This window comes from Cupressus sempervirens, chromosome 11, assembly GCF_028749045.1.
Source record: "Cupressus sempervirens isolate cs-2001-9-10 chromosome 11, ASM2874904v1, whole genome shotgun sequence".
NCBI classification, from domain to species: domain Eukaryota; kingdom Viridiplantae; phylum Streptophyta; class Pinopsida; order Cupressales; family Cupressaceae; genus Cupressus; species Cupressus sempervirens.
The window spans coordinates 20,211,215-20,235,686 of record NC_143128.1 but is presented as its reverse complement, the minus strand read 5'-3'; the positions used below and the strand labels follow the sequence as shown (position 1 = coordinate 20,235,686).

General features: G+C 36.1%; 1 protein-coding gene across 2 annotated transcripts in view; it reads left to right on the top strand.

Annotated features, from left to right (window-relative positions):
* Nucleotides 1–24,472, top strand: part of LOC149528034 (protein CHROMATIN REMODELING 4-like) — a 115,448-nt gene that overhangs the window by 58,167 nt on the left and 32,809 nt on the right. For both annotated transcript variants that reach the window (XM_089809281.1, XM_089809282.1), the window contains one exon: nucleotides 15,029–15,143. In XM_089809281.1, the coding sequence (XP_089665407.1) occupies nucleotides 15,029–15,143 (115 nt within the window). The remainder of the gene's footprint in view (nucleotides 1–15,028; nucleotides 15,144–24,472) is intronic.

The window sequence follows — 24,472 nt, the reverse complement described above, 5'->3', positions numbered from 1 at the left end:
TCACAACAGTCCCAGTATATTGACTAATCTGTACTTGCAGATTATAGATGACTAACAGTAATAATTCCAAGTTCTTGGTGATGATCAATGCAGGAAACAAATCAGATTTAAGTCTGATTATATGACCATATATATATATATATATATAAAATTTATTTAGTCAAGGATAAAATCATAAGTAATCCTGATTAAGTGATCGGGTCTTTCTCCTTGTATTGAATCAGTGCATATGAAGGAAACAAATCAGATTTACGTCTGATTATATCACCTTCAGAATCAATGATCTCATATATATATATATATATATATATATATATATATATATATCTGTGTGTGTGTGTGTTATTATTTAGTCAAGAATAAAAGCATAACTAATCCTAATTACACGATCTGGTCTCTCTCCTTGTATTGAATCGGTGCGTATGAAGGGGAAAGTCTTGAATGGACCTGTCTCCACCACGTGGAGACATGTCCACTCATTGACAAATCCACTCAATATAATATATATACTCAATCTGATGCGCCTAGAGAACATCAAAATCAATAAATGTTTATCTAGTACAGATCGGGTATTACTAGAAGAAGTCAGATTTGAAAGATTAGTATTTATTAATATTGAATTTACATCTCATCTATACTTGACATAAAATCATCCTTTCTGATTGAAACCTGCATTCAAGAAAACTGAGATTAGTATTCATCAAATTCTGAAAATTGAAAAGCCATTCATTACTCTTATCTGAAATAAATTTAATCTACATTCCCATGGTATCAGAGCCTTGCTAAGGAACATCAAAATCAATAAACGTTTATCTAGTGCAGATTGGGTATTACTAGAAGCAGAAGTCAGATTTGAAAGATTCAGTATTTATTAATATTGAATTTACATCTTATCTACACTTGACATAAAATCATCATTTCTGATTGAAACCTCCATTCAAGAAAACTGAGATTAGTATTCATCAAATTCTGAAAATTGAAAAGCCATTCATTACTCTTATCTGAAATAAATTTAATCTACATTTGCATGGTATCAGAGCCTTTCTATGGAAGATCCGATTAAATTTGAGATATCAGATTACTCTCTCTTCATATTGCGGTCACATTTCATTCTTCATAATGTCAAGTCTAATCAGATTTGAGGGTGTCTTAAAGGTGCAAACAACTTTAGATCATGGAAACTCAGAATTATGATGATACTAAAAAAAATAAGTTACTCATTTTTGAAAGAAAAGAAGATAGAACCAGAGAATGACCTGGAGAGAACTCAATGGATTGAGAACAATGACAAATCCATGAAACTTATAGTTGATGCAGTTAGGGATCATATGGTACCTATTTGGGAAAACATGAGACTGCATACCTTTTGTTTAAATCCCTTGAAATCACATTTGAAATAAATAACACCGATAGAACCCTTGCTCTAAAGAGGGAAATTAATCATAAAAGCATGAACGAGGGAGAATGCATAAATGCATACTTCATGAGAATCATTGAGCTAAGGGATCAACTGTCAACGGTTGGATATCAAATTGATAGGAAAGAGTTAACACTAATAGCTTTTAGGTGTCCTACCAAATTCATGGGAGCCATTTGTTCAAAATAAGTGCAAAATCAAAACTCCCTAAATTTAATCAGTTAAGATTTGACTGTCTACAAGAAGAACCAAGACAGATGACAAAAGGGAACATACAAAAACCTATAGACGAGGATATTCATGTTTTAAACACAGATTATCATAAGTAAGAAGAACTTCAAAAGAAAGAGAAATTCTCATGGAAAAGGTTCATCCAAGCAAAGGAAAGATGTTTCCTAAATTCAATATTTCAGATGTGATCAATATGGACACCACACAATTAAATGTCCTGACAGAATAAAGCAACAAGGATCATTTTGCTAAGGTTGGGAAGACAAATATAGAACATGATTATGAGAAATGTGTGTTATACTAAGTTACCGATTCAGGTTTAGGGACGGATTCGAGTTCAAGTTCGGGCAAAAAAACATTTTTCCCATTTGGGTTCGTGGCTGGGTTCGTGAGTTATACACACACACACACACACATACATATATTATAAATACATTATATATACAAAAAAAAAAAGAGAAATGTGCATAATTGCAAAACTTAGTCATTTCATGGTATGAATATATGTTGCTTGATCATTGATCAATGTCAATTGTTAAAGAGAAACATTAAATACCCGCTTATTAATCTATGCTCATGATTGTAAAAAAAATCATACATTGAATTACTAAATTGCAAAATGAAATTTCAAAACATAGAGTAGTTCATCACATATTTAAGTTTGAAACATAATGATAAATGACAAGTGTTTAATAGTTTATCAATGATCATAGCATCAAATGCCCTGTAAGGGTCAAATGGGTCATCAAACATTGAGGGATTGGCTTCATCACCAGCTGCAACTATATCTAGATCCTTATCATTGGAACAAACAATCTCCACAACCTTCTCTTAAAACTTGCAAAATGGGTGCACAATGAGAGATTAGATGACTGAAATGCTTTTTATTAGGCTCCTTTTAGGGTTACATAAAAATAAATTATTAATTTTTTTTTATTTTAAGTTGTATTATTTCATTTTTTGGACCCTAGCTGCCGGTCTTCCTAGGTTTGCTTGGATTTGTGCTGGCAAGGTCCTCGATGGATCTACATTCTGAAATCCGGACCTTGCTTGGATTCACAACAAACCCAAACCCGCGGAAACCTGGACCTTAATCCGAGTTGTAGGGTGCGAACCTTATAACATAGGTTTTATACTTGACATTATCAAGCCAAGTATCAAACAAACTTATCATCAGGGTGATTGATGATGGCTCATCAAGACACATCACATGATTAAGAGAAAACTTAGATACTATGGTAGAAGAAATTGACGAAGAAGTAACAATTGGGGATGATTTTGTACATCCAGTAAAAGGGGTTGGAACTTGCACCATCAAATTGAAGTCGAGTATCTGTATTCAACTTACTGGGTTACTAGTTGTACCAGGAATTAAGAGGATCTTACTATCCATATCTACCCTTGAAGACAACGGATATAAGGTCACCTTTATGGAGGGGAAGGTTCTAGCATGGCCAAAGAACTCCACCATAAAGAAAGCTCAAACCATAGGTATAAGACAAGGGTATTTATACAAACTTTGCACTGAGACAAATCAAGCCCTTATCCATGAGACTTCAGACTTAAATGCGATCTTGCATCGAAGATTATGACATATCCATTTTTGTGCCCTAACATCATTGGAAAAATTAGTAATAGGACTACCCAAATCGATTCAAACTCATATAAGGGCATGCAAAGGGTGTGCCTTAGGGAAAAACACAAAGCAAACCTTCCAAAATAGTTGAGTAGAACCAAAAATGTTTTAGAATTAGTCCACTTTGACTTATGTGGACCCATGTCTACACCGTCCATGGGAGGATTCCTATATTATATAATCTTTGTGGATGACTTCTCTAAACAGACCTGGATATACATTTTAAGTGTAAAGAGTCGGAAGAAATACTTAAAACCTTTAAGGAATTCAAAGCACTCACATAAAACTCCTTGAAGAAAATCAAAACTCTAAGAGCAGACAAAGGGAAGGAATACGCCTCAATTTTTTTAAAGAAATTCTATGTAAATATCGGGATTAAGAGGGAGTTTTTTATAAAAAGTGAGACTACCCAATATTAAGAGGGAGTTCACTGTACCAAATGAGACTATAATCAAGCCCTTATTCACGAGTCTTCTTACTCAAATGAAATTTGGCATCAAAGATTAGGACTCATCCATTTTTGTGCCCTAATGTCAATGCAAAAATTAGTAACAGGACTACCCAAATTGATTCAAACTCATGTAGGGGCATGCCAAGGGTGTGCCTTAGGGAAAAACACAAAGGGAACCTTCCAAAATAATTTGAGTAGAACAAAAAATGTTTTAGAATCAGTCCACTTTGACTTATGTGGACCCATGTCTATAATTTCCACGGGAAGATTCCTATATTATGTAATCTTTGTGGATGACTTCTCTAAAAAGACTTGGATATACTTTCTTAAGTGTAATGAGTCAGAAGAAATCCTTGAAGATTTAAGGAATTCAAAGCACTCACATAAAACTCCTTTGGGAAGGAAATTAAAATTCTAAGAACAAACAATGGGAAGAAATACACCTCATTTTTTTTTAAGGAATTCTTTGTAAATATCAAGATTAAGAGGGAGTTTACTGTACCCTATAATCCACAACAAAATAGTGTTGCGGAGAGGAAAAATTGAACTATTGTAGAAGCTTTGCTAGATCAATGTTGTATAACCAAAACTTAGAAACCTCATTTTGGGCAGAAGCGTCTAGGATAACTATCTACATCCAAAGTAGATGCCTTCATTCACACTTGGATAACAAAACTCCTGAAGAAGCTTTTATCAGTGTAAAACCTGATATAAGTTACTTGAGAATATTTGGTTGCCTTGTCTACATCCATGTGCCTAAAGAGAAAAGGTCAAAATTGGAGCCTTCTTGAAAGAAAGGGATTTTTGTAGGCTATAGTGAAACCTCAAAAGCCTACAAATATACATATCTAGATAGAGACAGATATAACTGAGTAGAGATGTCATCTTTGAAGAAGCCATTGCCTTCAAAAGAGAAAAGAGTTTTAATGAGATAGAAATTCAAATTTCACCTAAAAACATAGAGGACGATCCTACACCTGAGATTCAGAGGGAGTATCTAGAAGAAATCATAAATAAAAATCAAATTGCTTATGAGAATTAGAGGGAGTATTCAAAAGAGAATCCCATTAACAAAAAGGTGATTGAGGGAGCTGAGAATTATACAACACACAAAGGAACTTTCAGAGAAAGTAAGAGAACCAACAAATTTTCAAGTTATGAAGCCTTAATGAGTGAAATCATTAAATTTGGACCTACTAGCATTACAGAAGTGCTCAAGCATCAATTATGGAAAGATACTATGATAGAAGAGTGTCAATCCATCTTGAAAAATGATTAATGGGATATAGTACCTAGACTTAAGGAGAAATCTATTGTCTCTTCCAAATGGCTCTTCAAAATCAAACATGTTGTAGATGACAATATTGAGAAGCACAAAGAACATTTTGTTGCTAGAGTATTCCTTCAAAAGGAAGGTATTGATTATGAGGAGACATGTTCATCTGTTGCTTGATATACTTCTGTTAGAGCAATCATAGCAATTTCAACAGCTAAAGTCTGGAAGATCCATCAAATGGATGTTGGAACTGCATTCTTAAATGAGACTATTGAAGAAGTCTACCTAGAGCAACCCAAAAGTTTTCTGATTCATAATGCAAACTCACATGTGTGTAAATTGAAGAAAGCTCTATATGGACTTAAATAGGCCCTCTGAGCTTGGTATGAAAGGATTGACAACTGTCTCATGGGACAAAGGTTTTCAAAGAATGATGTAGATCCAAATCTTTATTTAAAAAGTGTTAAAGGTGATATGTTAATGCTAATCCTATATGTTGATGACTTGCTAATTACAGGGGAAGTTCACCTTATTGTTAAATGTAAGGACTTGGCCTTAGAATTTGATATGAAGGACTTCGACAGTTTACATTATTTCCTTGGGTTGGGACTCTAGCAGAAATCAGATGGTATCATTTTAAATCAAGGAAAATATACTATTGACATTTTGAAGAGATTTGAAATGATGAATTGTAGACCGATGTCTACACCCATAGAAACCAACTTACATAAATTGAAAGAAGCAACAACATAGTCAAACATTTCAGATTCTACACTCTATAGATAGAGAATTGGATTAGTGATGTACTTGGGTAATGCTTGATCGGATATTTGCTATGTAGTGAATGCTTTAAGCGATTTTATGTGTGAACCAAAAGAGATAAACTTTGTTGTTGTGAAGCATATTTTGAGATACCTTCAAGGTACTATTGGTTATGGTCTGAAATATGGAAATGTTCACCTAGATCTACATGGATACTCTGATTCATATTGGGTTAGAAGTGTAATCAATCGGAAAAGTACATTAGGATGTTGCTTCAGTCCGGGATCGGCTACAAATAGTCTTTAGTGGCTCAAAGCTCAATAGAAGCCGAATACATTGCAGCCTCTATGGGAGCAAGAGACACAGTATGGCTTCGGAATTTACTTTTGGGGTTATTTGGTGACCTTGGGAAACCAAGTACTATCCACTGCGACAATCAGTTTTGTATTAAGTTTTCAATGAATCCAATATTCCATGATCGATCAAAGCTTTTAGAGATTGCTTACCACTATGTGAGAGATATGGTAGAAAGGAATGTAATCCAGTTGGCGTATATTAGGACAAGCAATCAAACAACAAACATTCTCACCAAGCCTCTCACCAGAGTTAAAGTTGAACACTTCAATAAAAAACTTGATATGGTTGAAATATAAGTTATTAAGTCTCAAAACTGTTTATTTGTACCAATGTGTGTGCGTGTGAATATATATAAGATGTTTAAGTGTAAACTCTTTTTTGTCATATGTGTGACTCTATGACTTTATGCCCCCTTGTTTACATTATGAAAGGTGACGATCTTTCAGATAATGAACACTTGTATTTAATGTTGTATGGTGACGACTTTACAAGGATTAGTTCACTATCATGATGAATTCACATGACATGATATTTGTGGACATTTCATGATAGTATCTCTTCGACATGTTGATAGATATCATGAGACTTGATATCAGTTGCAGATCATTATGTTCTTTATGAGATAATCATAGTGGATAAATGTTTTTGCGGATATGCCATGATTTGCTGTGGTAGACATCATGAGATGTGATGTTAGTGCACATACATAACATGAATATATAAGAAGAATGTCGCATGATACTTTTGAGCATGAATATATATTTTTTTGAGCATATTATATATAGCAGTATACTTTGTGTCTATTGATATATGTATATGCATATTATTGCTGGAATATACCTATCATTCACATACCAGATCATAACATCATAACAGTCCCAAGTATATTGACTAATCTGTACTTGCAGATTATAGATGACTAACAGTGATTATTCCATGTTCTTGGTGATGATCGAATGCAGGAAACAAATCAGATTTATTTAAGTCTGATTATATCACCTTCAGAATCGGCAATCTCATATATATATATATGTTATTATTTAGTCAATGATAAAATCATAACCAATCCCTATTTTATGATGGGGTCTCTCTCCTTGTATTGAATCATTGCATATGAAGGGGCATGTCCTGAATGGACTTGTCTCCACCATGTGGAAAAATGTCCATTCATGGACACATCCACTCAATATATATATATATACACGCCATCTGATCTGCCTAGAAAACATTGAAATCAATAAATGTTTATCTAGTACAGATCGGTTATTACTAGAAGCGGAATTCAGACTTGAAAGATTCAGTATTTATTAATATTGAATTTACATCTCATCTACACTTGGCATAAAATCATTATTTCTGATCGAAACCTTCCTTAAAGAAATCTGAGATTAGTATTCATCAAATTCTGAAAATTGAACAGACATTCATTACTCTAATCTCAAATAAATTTAATCTACATTCACAATTATGAGGGGACATAAGTTGAGTCCCATTCATTGTAACTCCTCATGAAGGGCAATTGATACAAGAAGCCATTCGTTTCCATCATTCCAGCACCATCATGGATTATTTCTCCTTTGTTTATTTATCCTTAACGGATCCAGTCTGTTTATAGCAAATTGCCAATGGCATTTGGTTCAAGCATATATTGACAAATCAAAGATGACATCTCAGGATTGCAGACCAAGGAAGATATATCAGACAAAACATCCATCATTGGTTTCAAGTAATTACCATAGACATATTAGAAACAACATCAGATTAACATTGCAAGTATATATATCCATATTTGACACAACAACTCGGTTTCTGCTAAAGTGATGTCTATTTCATACATTGTAAGTATTCAACTACACATCAGACACAGAAATATCGTTGCTATAAGCAACATATCAAACTCCATTGAATATAGTATAAAGATGAGATCATATATGGCAATTATATGGCCATAGGTGACATCCTCTTATCAACTGTGGCATACATACTTAGACTAATCAGATATTGCAGCCCTTGCTGAAAGCAATGATTATTGATTGCACATTTGTAGTGAATATCTGATATTGCAAAGAAGAATTATCACTATAAGATATTGGATAACGTTTACATGGCATACTTCATAACAGTCATATCAGACATTGCTATTGATACATTGATGCTTATAATTGCACACATTTAGAATAATTATATCAGAGATTGCAATTGATTTTAATTTATTTTCCTTTACATTCTTAAATAGTATTCAATTCACATAGGACAAAGGGAGATTGAATCAATTGTCCCGACGTTCCTATCGTAGCCAAAAAGGGGGCATTACAATTTCTCTGAAAAAACAATAAATAGTAGCTTTATATTATAAAAAATGATAGATGCTTTATTTTTAATTTCTTTCAGCGTCCACTTCATTTGTGTTTTTGGCATAGTTTCATGAAGTTCCTTGCCGGGGGGATGTGGTAGTGGGTTTTATGAGGAATAGGGGACCTAAGTTTCGGGATGATGCGAGATTGGTTAAAATACATTTAGTACTTGAAAAATTTGTTATAAAAAGATGTACAAGGAATAAGCAAATGCATTGTAATGATAGCATTGAACATTAATCTTTAACTAGTTTTCAATTTTATTGTAAAATTTTAAGAGTAAAAATCGAAATATCGACATGGTAACGAGAATTTTCAAAATCTTATAATGAAGTTTCATGATTAAAGTCATCGATGTTCAAACTTCATAATTAAATCAATTAGTACCAAATATTAATACTAATGATTCACAAGTCAATGGCTAATTTCATGCTTCTCACCAAACTCCTCATCACTAGAACTGTTGGATTCCACATGCTTATCTATATCCACATGGAGACCAATCAGCCCTGTCTGTGTAGCATCATCATCGGCCTGTGTTGGCTCTTTTGGATCTACATTATATCTGGTTGCTAGAGTCTCCTTATACAATAGTGTGTTGCTTTTAATGGGTTGCAAGCCATTATGTACAACCACAAGCTTCTATGCCCTCCTAGAATTAAACCTGTTCCTTAATAGAGTGGGTGAAGCTATGCATACTCTAATTCCTTGCAACAACAAAAGAATTATAAAGTTGGGTGCAACAAATGAATTGCTGGTCTGGTAGCCAACAATCTAGGCCCATCCATAGTCCACCACAACTTGGGGTCCCCTTGTGCCATAGGATTAGATTTATCATGGCCTCGTCTAAATAGACTCAAGGAGTCGCAAATTCCGTCCACTCAGTACAAATCATGTGGCCCTCTATATAATCATACAGTTACGCAATGGCCTTCACGAACCCTTACTTCACCAGAACATCTTGTATAGGTGTAATTCTACACGGCCTTGCATGTACCACTTCAGGTTCAATACATAGGAAGCCATGTGTAAGGAAGTGTTAAGCTTCTCCCATCTAATATGAATGATCAGCTGAATGTGCTCAATGCATAATTTCAATCTGGGTTGCTCCTCTCATACAACAACCTTCATTTGATCAAGCATAGAATCAATGCACTCATACAGCTCTCCAAGGGAAAGTGCATTAGAACCCCCATATCTAATAGCTTTAAAAACTGGGGTATTGATGGAGGTAATATTTTTGGCATCAGACCAAAAGTCATACTTTTCACCACCTACTTCACTATCTTCCTGTAATGTCCCCTTCTCATCTGCCTTAAAATTAAATGACATTTGCCTTGAACTCTTTATCTTTATGATGACATGCAATACTTGATACCACTATTACCTTATGTAATTCGTAACGTAATGTTTAAAAAAATGATGTGTTGATTTATTTGTGCAGTTCTGAATAAGTTGTTATGACGAATATAATAGCTTAATGACTACAACTCTGAAGTAGTCTCTGACTTTTCTTGTATTGACGCAACTGGTTCATACCAGATTATAGATGATCAATAAGCAAGTCTAAAAACAATAGATATGTTCCCTCCCCTTATGTTGATTTCTTGATGAATGAGCCTTCTCTTTAAGAATCACATTGGTTTGACTTCCTTTATAACTTAACATATTATCTCTATTTTAGAAGTTTTGAATCTCTTGAATGGAGATTAGAAGTTTTGAATCTCTTGAATGGAGATACTTCCCCCTTGATTTGATATGGTATTTATGTTTATTTCAAAGTGTGGAGAGGGATCAAACCCCTTTTATTATTTTATTCTCCTTGCTAAAATGGACGGGATCTTCTTATTTGAATAATTTGTTCTTTCCTAAGATTGATCAAATGCTGAAGTAGATCTCTAATTGTGATGCTTGCTGGTGGTGGTCAGTTAATTATCTCTCTTATGATTTCTATATGTTAAATCCTACGTATAAAAGATATGGATTATTCTTCTATATTTTTCCTTTGTGGTGATGGAAGGGGTAAAATTCTGAATGTATTTTGTTCATCATTCTAATCCAAATTTCCTGAATCAAATGATTGTTTCAATATTATTAGAGTCATATGCTGGCTATGGGGATATCATTGCCTTGGAAGAAAAGAGCTATAGTTAATTTGTCATGGTACTATGCCTTGCCATCACTCGTAGTAATGCTTTTACCATTGATATTACTCTAGTGGTTATCATACAGCAAGTATGTCTTTATATGTTCACATGATATATGAATACCGTCCATATATCCTTATATTTTCCTGCATGCCTCTACTGATGGGATTGATACTGTAAACTTGCTGAGTTTGTTACAATAGATGGACCAATTCAATGCATATTTTTTTCCAATCAAATCTTTCCTGGATTATCTCTCATGTATATCTAAGGGGTTGAGTCCCTATTCTTCCTTAGTCCACATCACCGCCCGATTGTGATCACAGATAATTAAATCTTTGTATCTCCGTTGGATAATATACCTCATGTTATTTACGCTGCCTGCATCTTCATATTAGTGTTGTGCCCATTTTGTTCGCTAATACTGACTGGACCTTCGTAATCTTATCACTGACTTCTCTGTTTTGTACACTCCCCCCCTTTCTAAGTCATTCTCTGTTCCTATATATAGTCCATTTGATGTGAGGTTGTGACCATTCCGATTAGGTTGCAACCTTTGAATCTTTAAATAATATATTTATTGTAATTGTTTGGTTTATATTTATAATTTATTTGATCTATATGTTTTTATAATTATATTAATTGCACTATAATCATGTGATATATTATATGTTATTAATTTCTTATTATGTTAATAATATATAATAATAATTATAATATAATTTATTATAAAATCTGATAAACATAAAGATATGACACTTCCCGTGCTGTGTCTTTGACTCAGGCCGCCATTTCCATTATGCGAGCATAGCCATTAGTTGCAATGCCTCATGCAACTCAAGTATCCTCCACAAGAGAAAAAAATATGGTCTACCAAGTTTATAGGTTTCAAAAATACCTTCTAGGAGTACTTGAATATTGCATTTGAAGCATGGTGGTTACAAAAAACCATCAGTACATCTCTAAAATCACTAACAATTGTTTTGATCCAACTGATATTAGCCATGTCCTAAATTAACCTCTTTGCAACTTTGCAGACATGTGCCCCATCTGTCACTACCTGCACCACGTTTGGTGTCCCAACCTTTTTTTGTGAGGATCTGGAATTGAAAATGAGCGTCCTCCTGATGCCTTCAACACTGAACAACCCTAAGGAAATATGGGCACATTATACATGTAACCTTGCTATTAGTGAGTGGACAATGCATAATGTCTGTTGACTCATCCATGATTATTTGCATCCACTTGTAACCTAGGTACTCTTCGTTATATCCTTCAAACTATTAATCTTGGAAGAGTCCTTATCCAAGTTTACTGTCCTCAATTTAGTCTCCCCTGGTGATACATATGATGGCACCTCCATTATTATCTTTCCTGCGGCTTCCTTATAGTAAGGAGAGCGAGAAACATAGGATGGAATGCCATTGGCAAAGAAGAATTTGCCTACGGCAACGGCATCATCTCCCTCACTTGTTGCTTGCATATTGAATAAATCTGCCAATGGCTTTGAAGCCACAGGACTAGTCATTTTATGTTTCTCCTCTGGCTTTGCTGCTCCTGAACCAGATGGAAGCATTGACCTTAGACTCTAGAAAGTAGAAGTAGAATTGCAATGACCACTACTCCTTTGTGGCAAAAGATGTAGGCATTTCTTCATTATAAAATTTTAACTTTCCGTCCCTATTTTTTGTTCCCTTCTACTGTTTTACATGTATCTATACCTTTGTCTTGGATAAGAAGTGAGCATTAGTTCTAGCCATGCTACCAAACTATTAAAATTCACACATGTTGAAGTTCCACAACATATTGTCCCCAGTTGTCCCAGGCTTCGGCAGTGCTTTACATTCAATTTTTTTGAAAGGTGACTTTGGATCAAAGGGACCCTTGGCCCATATCTGTAGGATTTGAGAAGTGCAACTGCAATCTTGACTCCCAGTAGAACTTGTTTGAGTGTCACTGTCACTGTCACTCCTCACTGCTTCTATATGAGGATCATCAGATGATTCATTTTCACTTTCACTTTCTTCCACAACCCCTTGCCCTGACCCTCATCGTCACTCATGCCTTGAGAATTCAGAATGATAATGATGCTGCAAGAGGCAATGTTTTAAAAATGAAATAGAAAACCTACATGCTTCTGTCATAATTTCTCAAATCAAAAATATTTCAACATGCAAGTCTAAATGCTAAAAAGTATCCAATATATTTCTAGTGTCCAATGTATTTCTGCTATCATAAAGCTGCTGATAACATAGTATTGTTGGGGCAAGGAAGGGGACAGTCAAACAAGATTTAGCATGTTGCAATAAATAAGCAACAAACAAGCCTCAAAAGACTGTAATGACATCAGGACAGCAAACAATAAGTTTGGAGGCTGCAAATTAATAGCACAATGAGCTATAGATACTTGTATGGCTGTATAAATGCAAATTGACAAATCAGGGGATGCCAATGCATTGGGACACTAGTGACTTAGTGAGTAAACCTTAACAGGCTGCAAAGTCAATATCAAACATCAAACTTAATGTGAACTACAGTCTTCAAATGTGTAGTAGACTATTCCAATGTTGAATAATAATTTGTAAATGTTTTGAGATTATCATGAAGGCAATGAGAAATGAGCAATGAACATTGAAAATGATAGACTGTTGAACAATGGAGTTTCGTTTAAGAGAGGGCATGTCTAGGACGTTTCCCCTTACAATGCACACGATGGACACAAATGCAGAAAACTGGCTATTTTGATGTTGCAACAGGTCCTTTGTACTTGTAGAGGGTGCCACTGTCACGTGCCTTTTTATGTTCTCAGGCAATTGTTTCCATTTTAATTTTACACTTTCCACGACTTTGCTTGAAATGGCTATAAAGGATTCGCCATCCAAACATGAAATGTAATGTTGTAGGTTCACATTTTCTTCTCAAAGATTGCTAAGATCTTCCATAATTATTATTTTCAAGAAAGCTTTCATTTACATTGTGATGTCATGGATGTTTTTTAGATTCATTTTCAGTTTCTTTTAGAACTCTTTAAGTATGCGCATTCTTCATCAGATTTTCATTTGAATTTAGATCCTAGTGGCAGTTTTGAACAATGTTTTTGCAAAACATTGAAAATGAGCTGGTTTCTTCGTTAGAGCATGGCTGCTTATCATGTTTTGAGACTTGGAGCGATGTCATGGTTTACAAGTACTAAATTATTGCCCTGGAAACACATTTTGTCTGCTAAAATATAACCCCAAAAATGTAGTTTGAACTGAAAGGCCTTAAAATTGCAAAATATAGAAATGGAGAGAGGAACCCTTTTTCGGGAAAATCAAAATGTTAGTTCTGATGAGTTTCATGTTGCAGCATGTCATTCTCAGGGAAATGCATGTGTAATGACTTTTCAGAATTTCAAGTGAAGTTGCTTAATCTTCTATTGTGATACTTTAATTTCTTTCCAGAACAAGCTATAAAAGAATCATCATTACTCATGTATGTAAAAATTATAATGTTGCAACTTCACATTGTTTCTTAGAGATTGCTATCTTCTAATTGATGCTTTTATTTCTTTCCAGAACAAGGTATAAAATAATTGACATTACTCAAGTGTATGTAAAGATTATAATGTTGCAACTTCACATTGTTTCTTAGATATTGCTATCTTCTAATTGCTAAGTTTTATTTTTCTTAGACTCATCCCCTTTGTTACACATTAAGCTTCTACAATTTACTGTTTTGTCCACTGCATTGCCAACGAAATTTGTTTCCAATTGGCAGTTGGAACAACTTTTTAAGGTATCTAAGAACTAGTAGTTCTCCTTGTTGGGGATGCAACTTCTTCTATTGTTGTTTGGAAGTTCAAACTTTCAAATCCGTTGGAAAGCTTTGGTTGTTCTACAGTCATCAAACTTAGAAATGTTAGATTTTATTGAGACACAGTTCAAGGTGACTTCATGGTTACAGATCACATTCGTATATTGTTTGCCATTGTTGTAGGAACAGCATAAAAGAAAAAGCAATACTTCTTGGGTACTGGTCACATTTATATGTAGTTTGGCATTACTGTAGCAACATCAAAAGAAAAAGCTTGCCCTCAGCTTGTAGTCCCACAAAAATAAACATTACGGCTATATCATTACCATGTGCTACATGTAAATTTTCTTTATGCTGTAGCTGGCTTATAAATTAAAGAAAAGACGTATTCTTTCAGCCACCCAAAAAGCAAATACCATATCAGTGAGGGATGATTTCGTGTATGTGTAGCAACTGGTAGCAACTGTTTAGTTTCAGATATTGTACTAACAAAAGTGAATATTAGTCTTTTATGGGCAGGTTTTCAAATTAAGTGGAATAAGAATGTGTGAGGATTATGGTATAATCAATATTGATGTTGGAAGTTATGCTATATTGTACAGATGGGAAAGATATCAAAGTGAAGAAGAAGCAGCTCTTGGGCGTGGAAAGCGTTTGCGGAAAGCTGTATCATATAAGGAATCAATTGGACAGCATGCCACCGAAGCTTCTAATGAGGTATAATTTGTTTGGGTTGTTGCAAATGAGCCTTGGTGTGTAACAGTTTTGAATTGGATTATGAACAGTTCTCACTTACCATACATTAATGAAATAAGAATTTGTGATAGTATTAGTCTCTGAATTTTACATGATTTTGTATTAGGTATTATATCCCTTTGTTTTTGTACATAATAGATTGTTCCCACAGGAGTTGGAAGGATATTTATTAATGTTAACTGCAATTCTAAATACACGTGCAATAAAATTCTGAAAGTTTGGCCTGCAAGTTGAAAAATATTGTGTATATGGAATCATCAGATACCTGTGATAAAAGAACTGCAACTTAAATCTCAAGAATTGGATTGCAGAGAAGAATGTTGCAATAAATTTTTAGATCTTAAGGTATTCATGTTAAGGAAATAGGACAGAAGCAATGTGTTTTTAACTAAGAAACAATGCGTTATATGGCAGCACACATGACAAACACATGATCTGATCTTCATCATCAGTAATACAAGATGTAAACAACATAGAACATATACGACAACATTTGCCCACAGAACTATGTAGAATGGTTATCAATGCACAATATATAGAATAATATAGCATGGATTCAATTGTACCAATGTGACATTCATTACTAGTACCAAAATACCAAAATGGCGAGGAAATGTTATTACTTTATTGATTCTTATATAATGGTTGGTTGGTTGGGAAAATCAACATACGCATCCCTTCGCTTCCTAACTACCCTATCCCAACTAGCTTAACTAGTTCTAATTATAACATTACTTTATTATGTACTACAGTTATCCCCCCCAGAAAAGAAGTCCTCTTCTTGACGACTACCCAACAAAACTAAAAAGAAAATCAGATTTCAAGAGGTAGGCTGTGAAGACATCCTTGGACTTGGGGCTCATTCACGGAGGTGTAGGAGATCCCATTCAGTAGCCTTCTGCTTAGAACGAATTTCTTGCAGTACACACGATGCATCCATCTTTTTCGCCTCTGCTGTTGCTAATTTCTCGTCCAGGGCAGCTTTCTCTATCATCCATTTTTCTTCCTGAGCAGCTATTTCAACCTTCCACTTTTCTTCAAGAGCAGCTTTTTCTACATTCCACTCCCTTTCCACTCGTCTTGTCAACTCCTTTTCCTGCTGAAGTTCCAAGTTTGTCCTTCTAAATGGTACTTCCATTTCTACAAGTGTGTGTATGAGGTGGTTGTTCCTTAGCTAGAGGTACGGTGTATCGGGTTATCCAATCTTTAACTATTCCCTTTTGCTTGTACCCACTCTATTGAAGTAACCTCCAATATGTATGGTAGTCCTTCATGAATGCTGCCAAGGATTCAAGTGCTCTAACTATGGCCCCTAGATTCTAACCTTTAGCTTGCTTTATAATTTCCTTAGTGGTATGTTCCATATCTTGTAGCTCCTTGAAAAGTCTTTCCACTTTATCCTCCAATGAGATTGTCTCGGAAGGTCCCACTTTCTCATTTTGCATTTCTGTTTTGTCTTCCCCGTCTACTTCCAAAGAGGCTGGTGAGGGTGGAGGTACCATCCCTAATTCTTCAAGCAGTGTATCGGCCTCTTCTAGTATTGTGTCTTCAACCGGGGCATCCTCCACTGGTGTGTCTCCATCTTCAATTTTGGGTTCTTCCTCGTGTTTCTCATTTTGTGCATCCATTTTTTCTTGCAGGTTTTACCACCAAGGCAATAGGGTGTGCTATTTCTATACCTTGTAGTGTTTGCAGTCTTACCTTGTGCCCACATTTTTTCTAACACTTGAAATCTATCACCTTAATACGAGTCTACTGATCTGTAGGAACCAAGTTTGCTATTCTTGGCAGTAAAAGTTTTGTTGCCTCCCATTGAGTAATTTGCTACTGTCTACTTCCTTCCCCCTCTGAATGATGGTCCTCCTTTGTACGGTTGCCGTCCTTGGTACGAACATCTGCACCTTTGTGCGTATTCGGCATAGTATGGACGCCTTCCTCCGTACCAATGGTACAGACTTGTGTAGGGGCGTCCTCCTCTTTGGTACGACCAGATTGGGTACGACCCTCCTCCTGTTGCTACTTGCATGAGCCTTCTCTGTACTCCTAACTTCAACACTCCTAATTTCAGCTTGGTGAATTTGGGTGTACTCAGGTACCCCTCTTGGCAATGGTCCTTTCCTTTATTGGCAGAAAAGTGATATCTCTAGGTGTGTCCTTCAAGTGGCTCAGACGAATTTCTTCTTTCTAGGAATTGAAAGATGTGTTTGTACTAGTGTCATCCTCATCTGAACTGTCCTCTACAATCTTTTTGTGACTTGAGTTCTCAATAGATGCTACTCGTACCACTGCTTGCCTTGGTTTCTTTTTCCTTGGCTCTCCCTCAACTGACCTTGTTTTTAAAAGTGTCCATGTGAACCCAATGTGTCATGGCTGGTTTGTAGGGTTCTACTTTTTTTGTTGGAATGAATGCTCCTCTATGTTTAGTGGCCACTTGTGTTTGAACTATTTCTAGAAATAAGGCTATGGCATTGTGTGGCATGTAAAATGCTTTATGTTTCAACTTCATAAATTCTTGTAATCTTTCTGAGAGAAACTAAGCTCACTTGTACACCTGTCCCTTCTTCAATCTATCCACTATAGGTAACATCCACATAGCAATGTTTGATGTGCGGCTTCCAGTAGTAAGCTTGCTTTTAACCAAGTCTACAATGGATATCATTCCTTATTAGCTATGAAAATTTTCCTTTAGGCTCCTACTATTCTTTTTGCTCAAAATGTCCTTCCATTCCCGCTTTGTGAGATCATTTCTGCACATTAACCCCAGCCACTTCTTTTTTTCCTGCATTGTCATTAGGGTTTTTGTTAGCTCTTGATCTCGGTTGGGAATTCCAAAAACTTTATTGGCGAGGAAATGATATTACTTAATTGATTACCAAAAACATGAGTACATTATCCATATTGCAAAGATCTTATATAATGATCGGTTGTTTGGGAAAACCAATGGATGCATACCCTGCCACCTAACTACCGTATCCCAACCAGCTTAACTAGTTCTAATTACAACATTACTTTATTACATACTACAAACTACGATTTAAAAGCTCTAATTTGTTAGAATGAAACAAGTATAACTATAGTGCAATGCTTATTTTAGACCAAAGAGTGCATGGAACCTCAAATATTATGCGGCTGAAATTTAGCATGCAACTTACCTGTAAAGTGAATTTTTGATTTGGATAAACAATTCACCAAGGTCGTAATTCATGCCTCTTTGAAGTGTTCCCCTATGTTGTCCACACTTTAGTTACCCTTATAGCTGATCCATAAGTTACTGCAGGCAGGACATTTCAAGATGAAATATTAGTTTTCTACTGGTCCTATGTTGGATATCACATGTAACGTCTCTTTCCCTAAGGTGTACAGATTAGTTCATATGAATCAGTTCTTATTAGAGCTGTCAGAATCTCCTATTTTATTTCTGTTTTCATGTTCTCTGATGTTCATAAAAAAGAATGACTATTTGGTTTCTGCCGCTTGCAAAAGCTGAGAAATAGGTGGGTGTCCGTACCTAATTGAAAATTTAGAAGATCTACAAGATTGCAAGATTTTTCCCTCTGTATGGTCTGAATCTGATTCATTCATGAACAATCTTGCGTTGGCCATAAAAGAGGAACTTAGGAAGAGGAAGGAAATCTTAGATTTATGATCTATATTCTAGAAGCATTATAAAGCTTATGGATTTTTCTAGAGTTTCTAAGTTTGCTCCACATTGTGCACGTCATGATTTATCATGATAGAAGTGGACTCTATATCAACCTTTGCAAACATAGTGATTGCAAAAATTCAAGAACCTTGCCCACCAAATAAAACCATAAGAATAAAAGAAGGAAATACAAATTTGTATGATATGTTGCCTGTGTATGATTTCTTAGAGGCATTATTTACTTAAATGTTACGGAAAAAATATTACGGGTGATCCAATAAAAGATGAAATGGTATTGGATTTAATGCCAGTGATTTTATGTAGTAAGATATGGTTCAATTCTATCTTTTGACATGTGATTCATGACATGTTATAGTCAGCAAGGTTATGGCTCAAAGAGTACAAGTACTGAATTAACTAATTCACTATGCATAACAAGAATTCCAACTTCACAAGAAATTTCTGTAAATCTTTTTTCTTGGTTGGGGTCAATTGGTTGATTTTTTTTCCATGTAAATTGTGGACACAATGTGATAAACTTAATATTTGAAGTTTCAACTGGTGTTCTAAAATAAATTACTTTGTTAATAGTGGATTTATTAGATTTTGATCCAAGAGAAAAGATCAAAATAGCAGATTGGCATCCCTCCAAGCCATCACCAACTGATTTTATAGTGCCGAAGTAGAAGGGTAGGAAAATAATCTTGAATTGAGGCCTTCAAACATGTATGGTCGGAGTCACTAAACATGCATATTCAGGATACATATAACCTAATTGTGAGACATGATTTTTAACATAGGATTTTTAAGACGAAGGGACACCAACAAGTATTGCTAACACAGGGATTGTCCACCTTAGGAGTAGGAACGAATACGAACAATGATGCAACTTCATCAGGGTACTGTAACAATAACCGGCATGGAAGGGGCGGTAACAACAATAATAATAATAACAATAATGGGGGCTGAAGCTGGATATAGTATGATTCGAGTGGACGGCCGATGATACAATGCCGTGCGTGCAACCTTTGGAGACACTTCGCCAGAGACTGTACTAGGAAGGGAACACCACAACTATTGTGCATATAGTGTGGCCCTAGAGACCACAAGGATTCAAAATGTCTGAAGCCCTGGGTGAACCTATTAAGTATAGAAACATGCTATGAGGAGACATTAGCCATCACTCGAGAGCAAGCAAAAAAGGCAACACATCTAGATGCAGAAGAGGAAAAGAAAAGGTTGCAACAAGCGTGAGTGGAATTAGAAAAACAAATGGAAGCCGAAAAATCACAAATAAAAGACACTGCCGACACCTCAAGGAGGAACCTGGTGGAACAAAATATTATACGACAGGTAATGCAAACGAAAGTTCCTATGAAACTGAATGACCCTCTTCTTACAATGCCTCAGACCCTCAGCTATGGACTGCAATGCTGAACATGACACCACTTCCAAAAACGACGGAAGAGATAGGAAAAGATGGCAGCAGAACGACTGTGGCAGACCCAATGCTACTTACACTCACTACAGGAAGACATCCTGTAGTAGTAGAGATGGGTATCCTTGGAACCATCCTCACGGACACAATCGTAGATGGAGGATCATGAGTGAATATACTACCGGAAGATATATGGAAGAAGTTGGGGCAACCTATGTTGTGACCACCTACATTTCTACTACTCATTGCTGATCAACACGGGATCAAGCCCTTAGGGACCCTGATGGTGCAACCTGAACCATTGGGACAAACATTCTTATTGGATTTTGTGGTTATACCATTAAAAAGAAAAAGGCACGATGCCATCCTTGGAAGGGGCTGGCTAGCACAAGTGAAAGTAAAACATGATTGAAAACAAAATACTTTGTCCATGGAAAGCAGAGGTCTGAGATTTATAATTGACCTACATGGGGAAGAAACGAATGGAACCTGACGAAGAAGGAATACTTAGTACTGAGATTGGAAGTGATGATGACCTGAACTCGGTGAATGACTTATTCCATTGGCAGATGGAGGACTTCGAGCTCTTCCAAGTTGTAACATGTTAGGGGTCGAGGATGGAAAAGAAGAGAATAAATTTTCGAAGGAGTATAGAGAAGTGAAGGAGAAGCACAGACAGATGAAATGCCTATGCATACGTTTACTGAAGACAAACCTACTAAATACGAAGATTCTACAATAAAGACAATGAACTTAGGGGATGAAGCTAACTCGAGGAATATATTTGTGGAGACAACTAGAATCTAGTCTTGAAAGCAACAACATTTAAAATATTTAGGGAATATAAGGACATGCTTGCGTGGACGTATAAGGATTTAAAAGGGGTACTTCCGGAGTTATGCGTCCATCGTATACCATTGATAGGAGCAGTACCTGTACGAAAGTGGCCATACCGGATGAACAAAAACTATGCCGCATAGTTTACAGATGAGATCAATCGAATGCTTGAAGAAGACATTATTTTCAGGGTGCAAACGAGTGAGTGGGTATCTCCGATTGTGATATCTTTGAAGAACACTTAGATAAGGATATGTGTGGACTTTTGATGCCTGAATGCAGTAATGATTAGGGACTCGTTCTCGATACATTCACTGACAGTATTTTGGAAGAAGTTGTGGGGTACAAAATCTATTCATTTATGGATGGGTTCTCTAGATACAACTAGATATGCATTGCGAAAGAAGATAGGCTTAAAACAACTTTCATAGTTGAAGATTGGGTATATGCCTACAATAGAATGTTGTTCGAACTGTGTAATGCCTCGACAACATTTTAGAGAATTATCTTGCACATATTCCATAAGATGTTAGTGGGGAATTTTAAGGCATTTTTGGACGATTGGTCAATTTTTAGTGTGGAGGACAAGCATCTGACCGCATTCAGAGAATGTATGGACAGATGCAGACGAGTGAGACTGGCACTAAATCCGAAGAAGTGCAGATTCATGGTATAGCAAGGGAAATTATTGGGACACAGTGTATGCAAAGCAGGATTAAAAATGGATCCTGACAAAATTTGGGTAATCTTGGAAATGCCACCATCGATGGATGTAACAGAGGTGAAATCGTTCCTTGGACACATTGGATACTATTGGAGGTTCATTAAGAATTTTGTGAAAATATCCTATCCGCTCGACAAACTAACCTGCAAGGGAGAACCCTACAAATGGGATACAAGGCAGAATGAAGCCTTCAAAGGACTGAAAACAAGATTAGCTACAACACCTATCCTGGCTTATCCAAAGTGGGATAAGGATATCCATGTCCATGTCGATGCGTTGAACTATGCAATTGGAGCAACGTTGGCACATATAGGTGATCACAGGTTGGATCATCCGGTGTACTTTGCGAGTAGGCTACTATCTAAAGCGGAGAAAAATTATAGTACAACAGAGCGAGAGGCTCTCGGGATGGTGTACGCCGTTCAAAAGTTTAGACATTATCTATTGGCAACTCCATTCATATTTTATCATCAAGCACTATTATATGTTATGAACAAGTCAATAATCCAGGGACGAATAAGCAAATGGTTATTACTGTTACAAAAGTTTACATTCAAAATTGTGGTATGGCCTAGAAAAAGCCATGTGCGTAGACCATTTATCAAGGATCAAATCAGGATAACCATTGGAAGGAGTCAACAACGATTTTCTGGATGCACAATTATTCCAGATTGCCGTACTACCATCCTGGTACGCAAGTATTGGGGCATATTTGTCAATGGGGCAATTTCCTAGGGAAATGCTGCTAAACAAAAGGAGGAAATTGGTGCTAAGAAGTCAGACATTTCAATTAATCAACGGGTTGCTGTATAAGATGGGACCTGTCCAAATCCTACGACGATGCGTTCTAGAGGAAGAAATCTTGAAGGTGTTGAAGAACCTGCAGGAGGACACATGGGGCCGGATACAACTACACGGAAGATACTTCTAGTAGGGTTATGGTGGCCAATTGTGCACAACAACACCAAGGAGTGGGCCGTTGCATGCGATACATTTCAGAGGGCTGGGAAATTATTGAAGAAGGATTTCATGCCTCTGAACCCTTCACACGCACATGAATTATTTGAATGCTAGAGGTTGGACTTTGTCGGATCCCTCAAGGTAAGTAAAACCCAGAGATGTAGGTACATTGTGGTAGCGACGGAGTTCCTTACCAAGTGGGTAGAAGCGCAAGCCCTACCAAACAACTCTGCAGTAAGCACGACGAAGTTCATCTACGAACAAATCATCACAAGGTACGAAATCCCACTATAGTTGACAAGCGATTGTGGGGAACATTTCTTCAATCACATTATCTGACTACTGTCCACAGAGTTCAAGAGATACTGTTCCCTATCGAGCTTGTACTATCCTAGAGAAAACGAACAAATGAAAGCTATAAATAAAATCTTAGTTGGAGTAATTTATAAATCTTGCACAGTCGAAGTAGAGGATCGGAAAGAAAAGCTACCATTGATGTTATGGGCGTACTGTACTTCATACAAGGTAACCACAGGATACTCTGTTTTAGTTGATGTATGGACAGGAGGCCGTGGTATCGACAGAATTCATGGTACCAAGTTTAAGAATTGCGATTGAAAACAAACTAGGAGGTATGGAAAGTCTGAGGGAAAGATTGTATAATTTATATAAACTTGAGCGATGACTGTAGGCACAATGGGCCACTGAAGTTACATAGTATAGGTGTAAGGCATGACATGACAAACACGTGAAATTGAACAAGTTCCAACCAGGCGAACTAGTGTTGAAATATAATCAGCACAACGAGATCAAACTAGACAAATTCAAGGTGAAATGGGTAGGGCCATATAAAATTTGCGAAGTTGGCAATAATGGAGCAAGAAAACTATGGATGCTTGACAGGAAGTGTCTGATGCGGTGAATGGGTCAAAGCTAAAAGTTTATCATGAAAGAAATAACGTGCCTCTATGGATGAGCAACTCAAAGACGGTATAAAAATAATAATTAGTAGTGATGTATATTTGTATATATGTAATAATAATAATAATAAGAGAAAATGCATACCAAAAAACAAAGTAAGAAAGAGCAAATAGTGGAAGAAATCAAGATTGTATGGCCACAAGGAGATAATAGTTGCAATGTACAAGATTAAAAGCTATACGGTATTGTACGACCGACGGATAAGGAAAAAAGCATACATGCACAGTATGGCTTACAAACCTAGCATATGCATACCGTACGGCCTATAGGGACAAGTTCACAAGCGTTAAAAGGGCATAAGAGATTCATAATATATGGACAAAATGAAAATTAGAAGAGAAAGCCCGTACGAAAGCAAGAAGATATGTAGACACACTGTATGGCCAACAGAGACACCCATCGTATGGACAAGAGATAGGAAACCTAGTCTGCACTGTAATGTCCCCTTTTTAGCATTCATAGCATGATGTTGTCGTTAGCCTATTTCCCCACGGTCCCATAGGATAACTAGGACATTAAAGGGGCTTAGAGGCCATTTGGCCTAGATAGTTTCAGTTGTAGGTCTTTCTGAGGGGTTTTGAGGCAACTTTGAGCATACTTTCTATTTATAGTAAGTCATCTTGGGCATGGGTGGACATCCAGTGGCAGCGGTATGTTGATGGTAATTGTTTAAAATCAGCAAGAAGACTTTTTTTATCATTGATAAG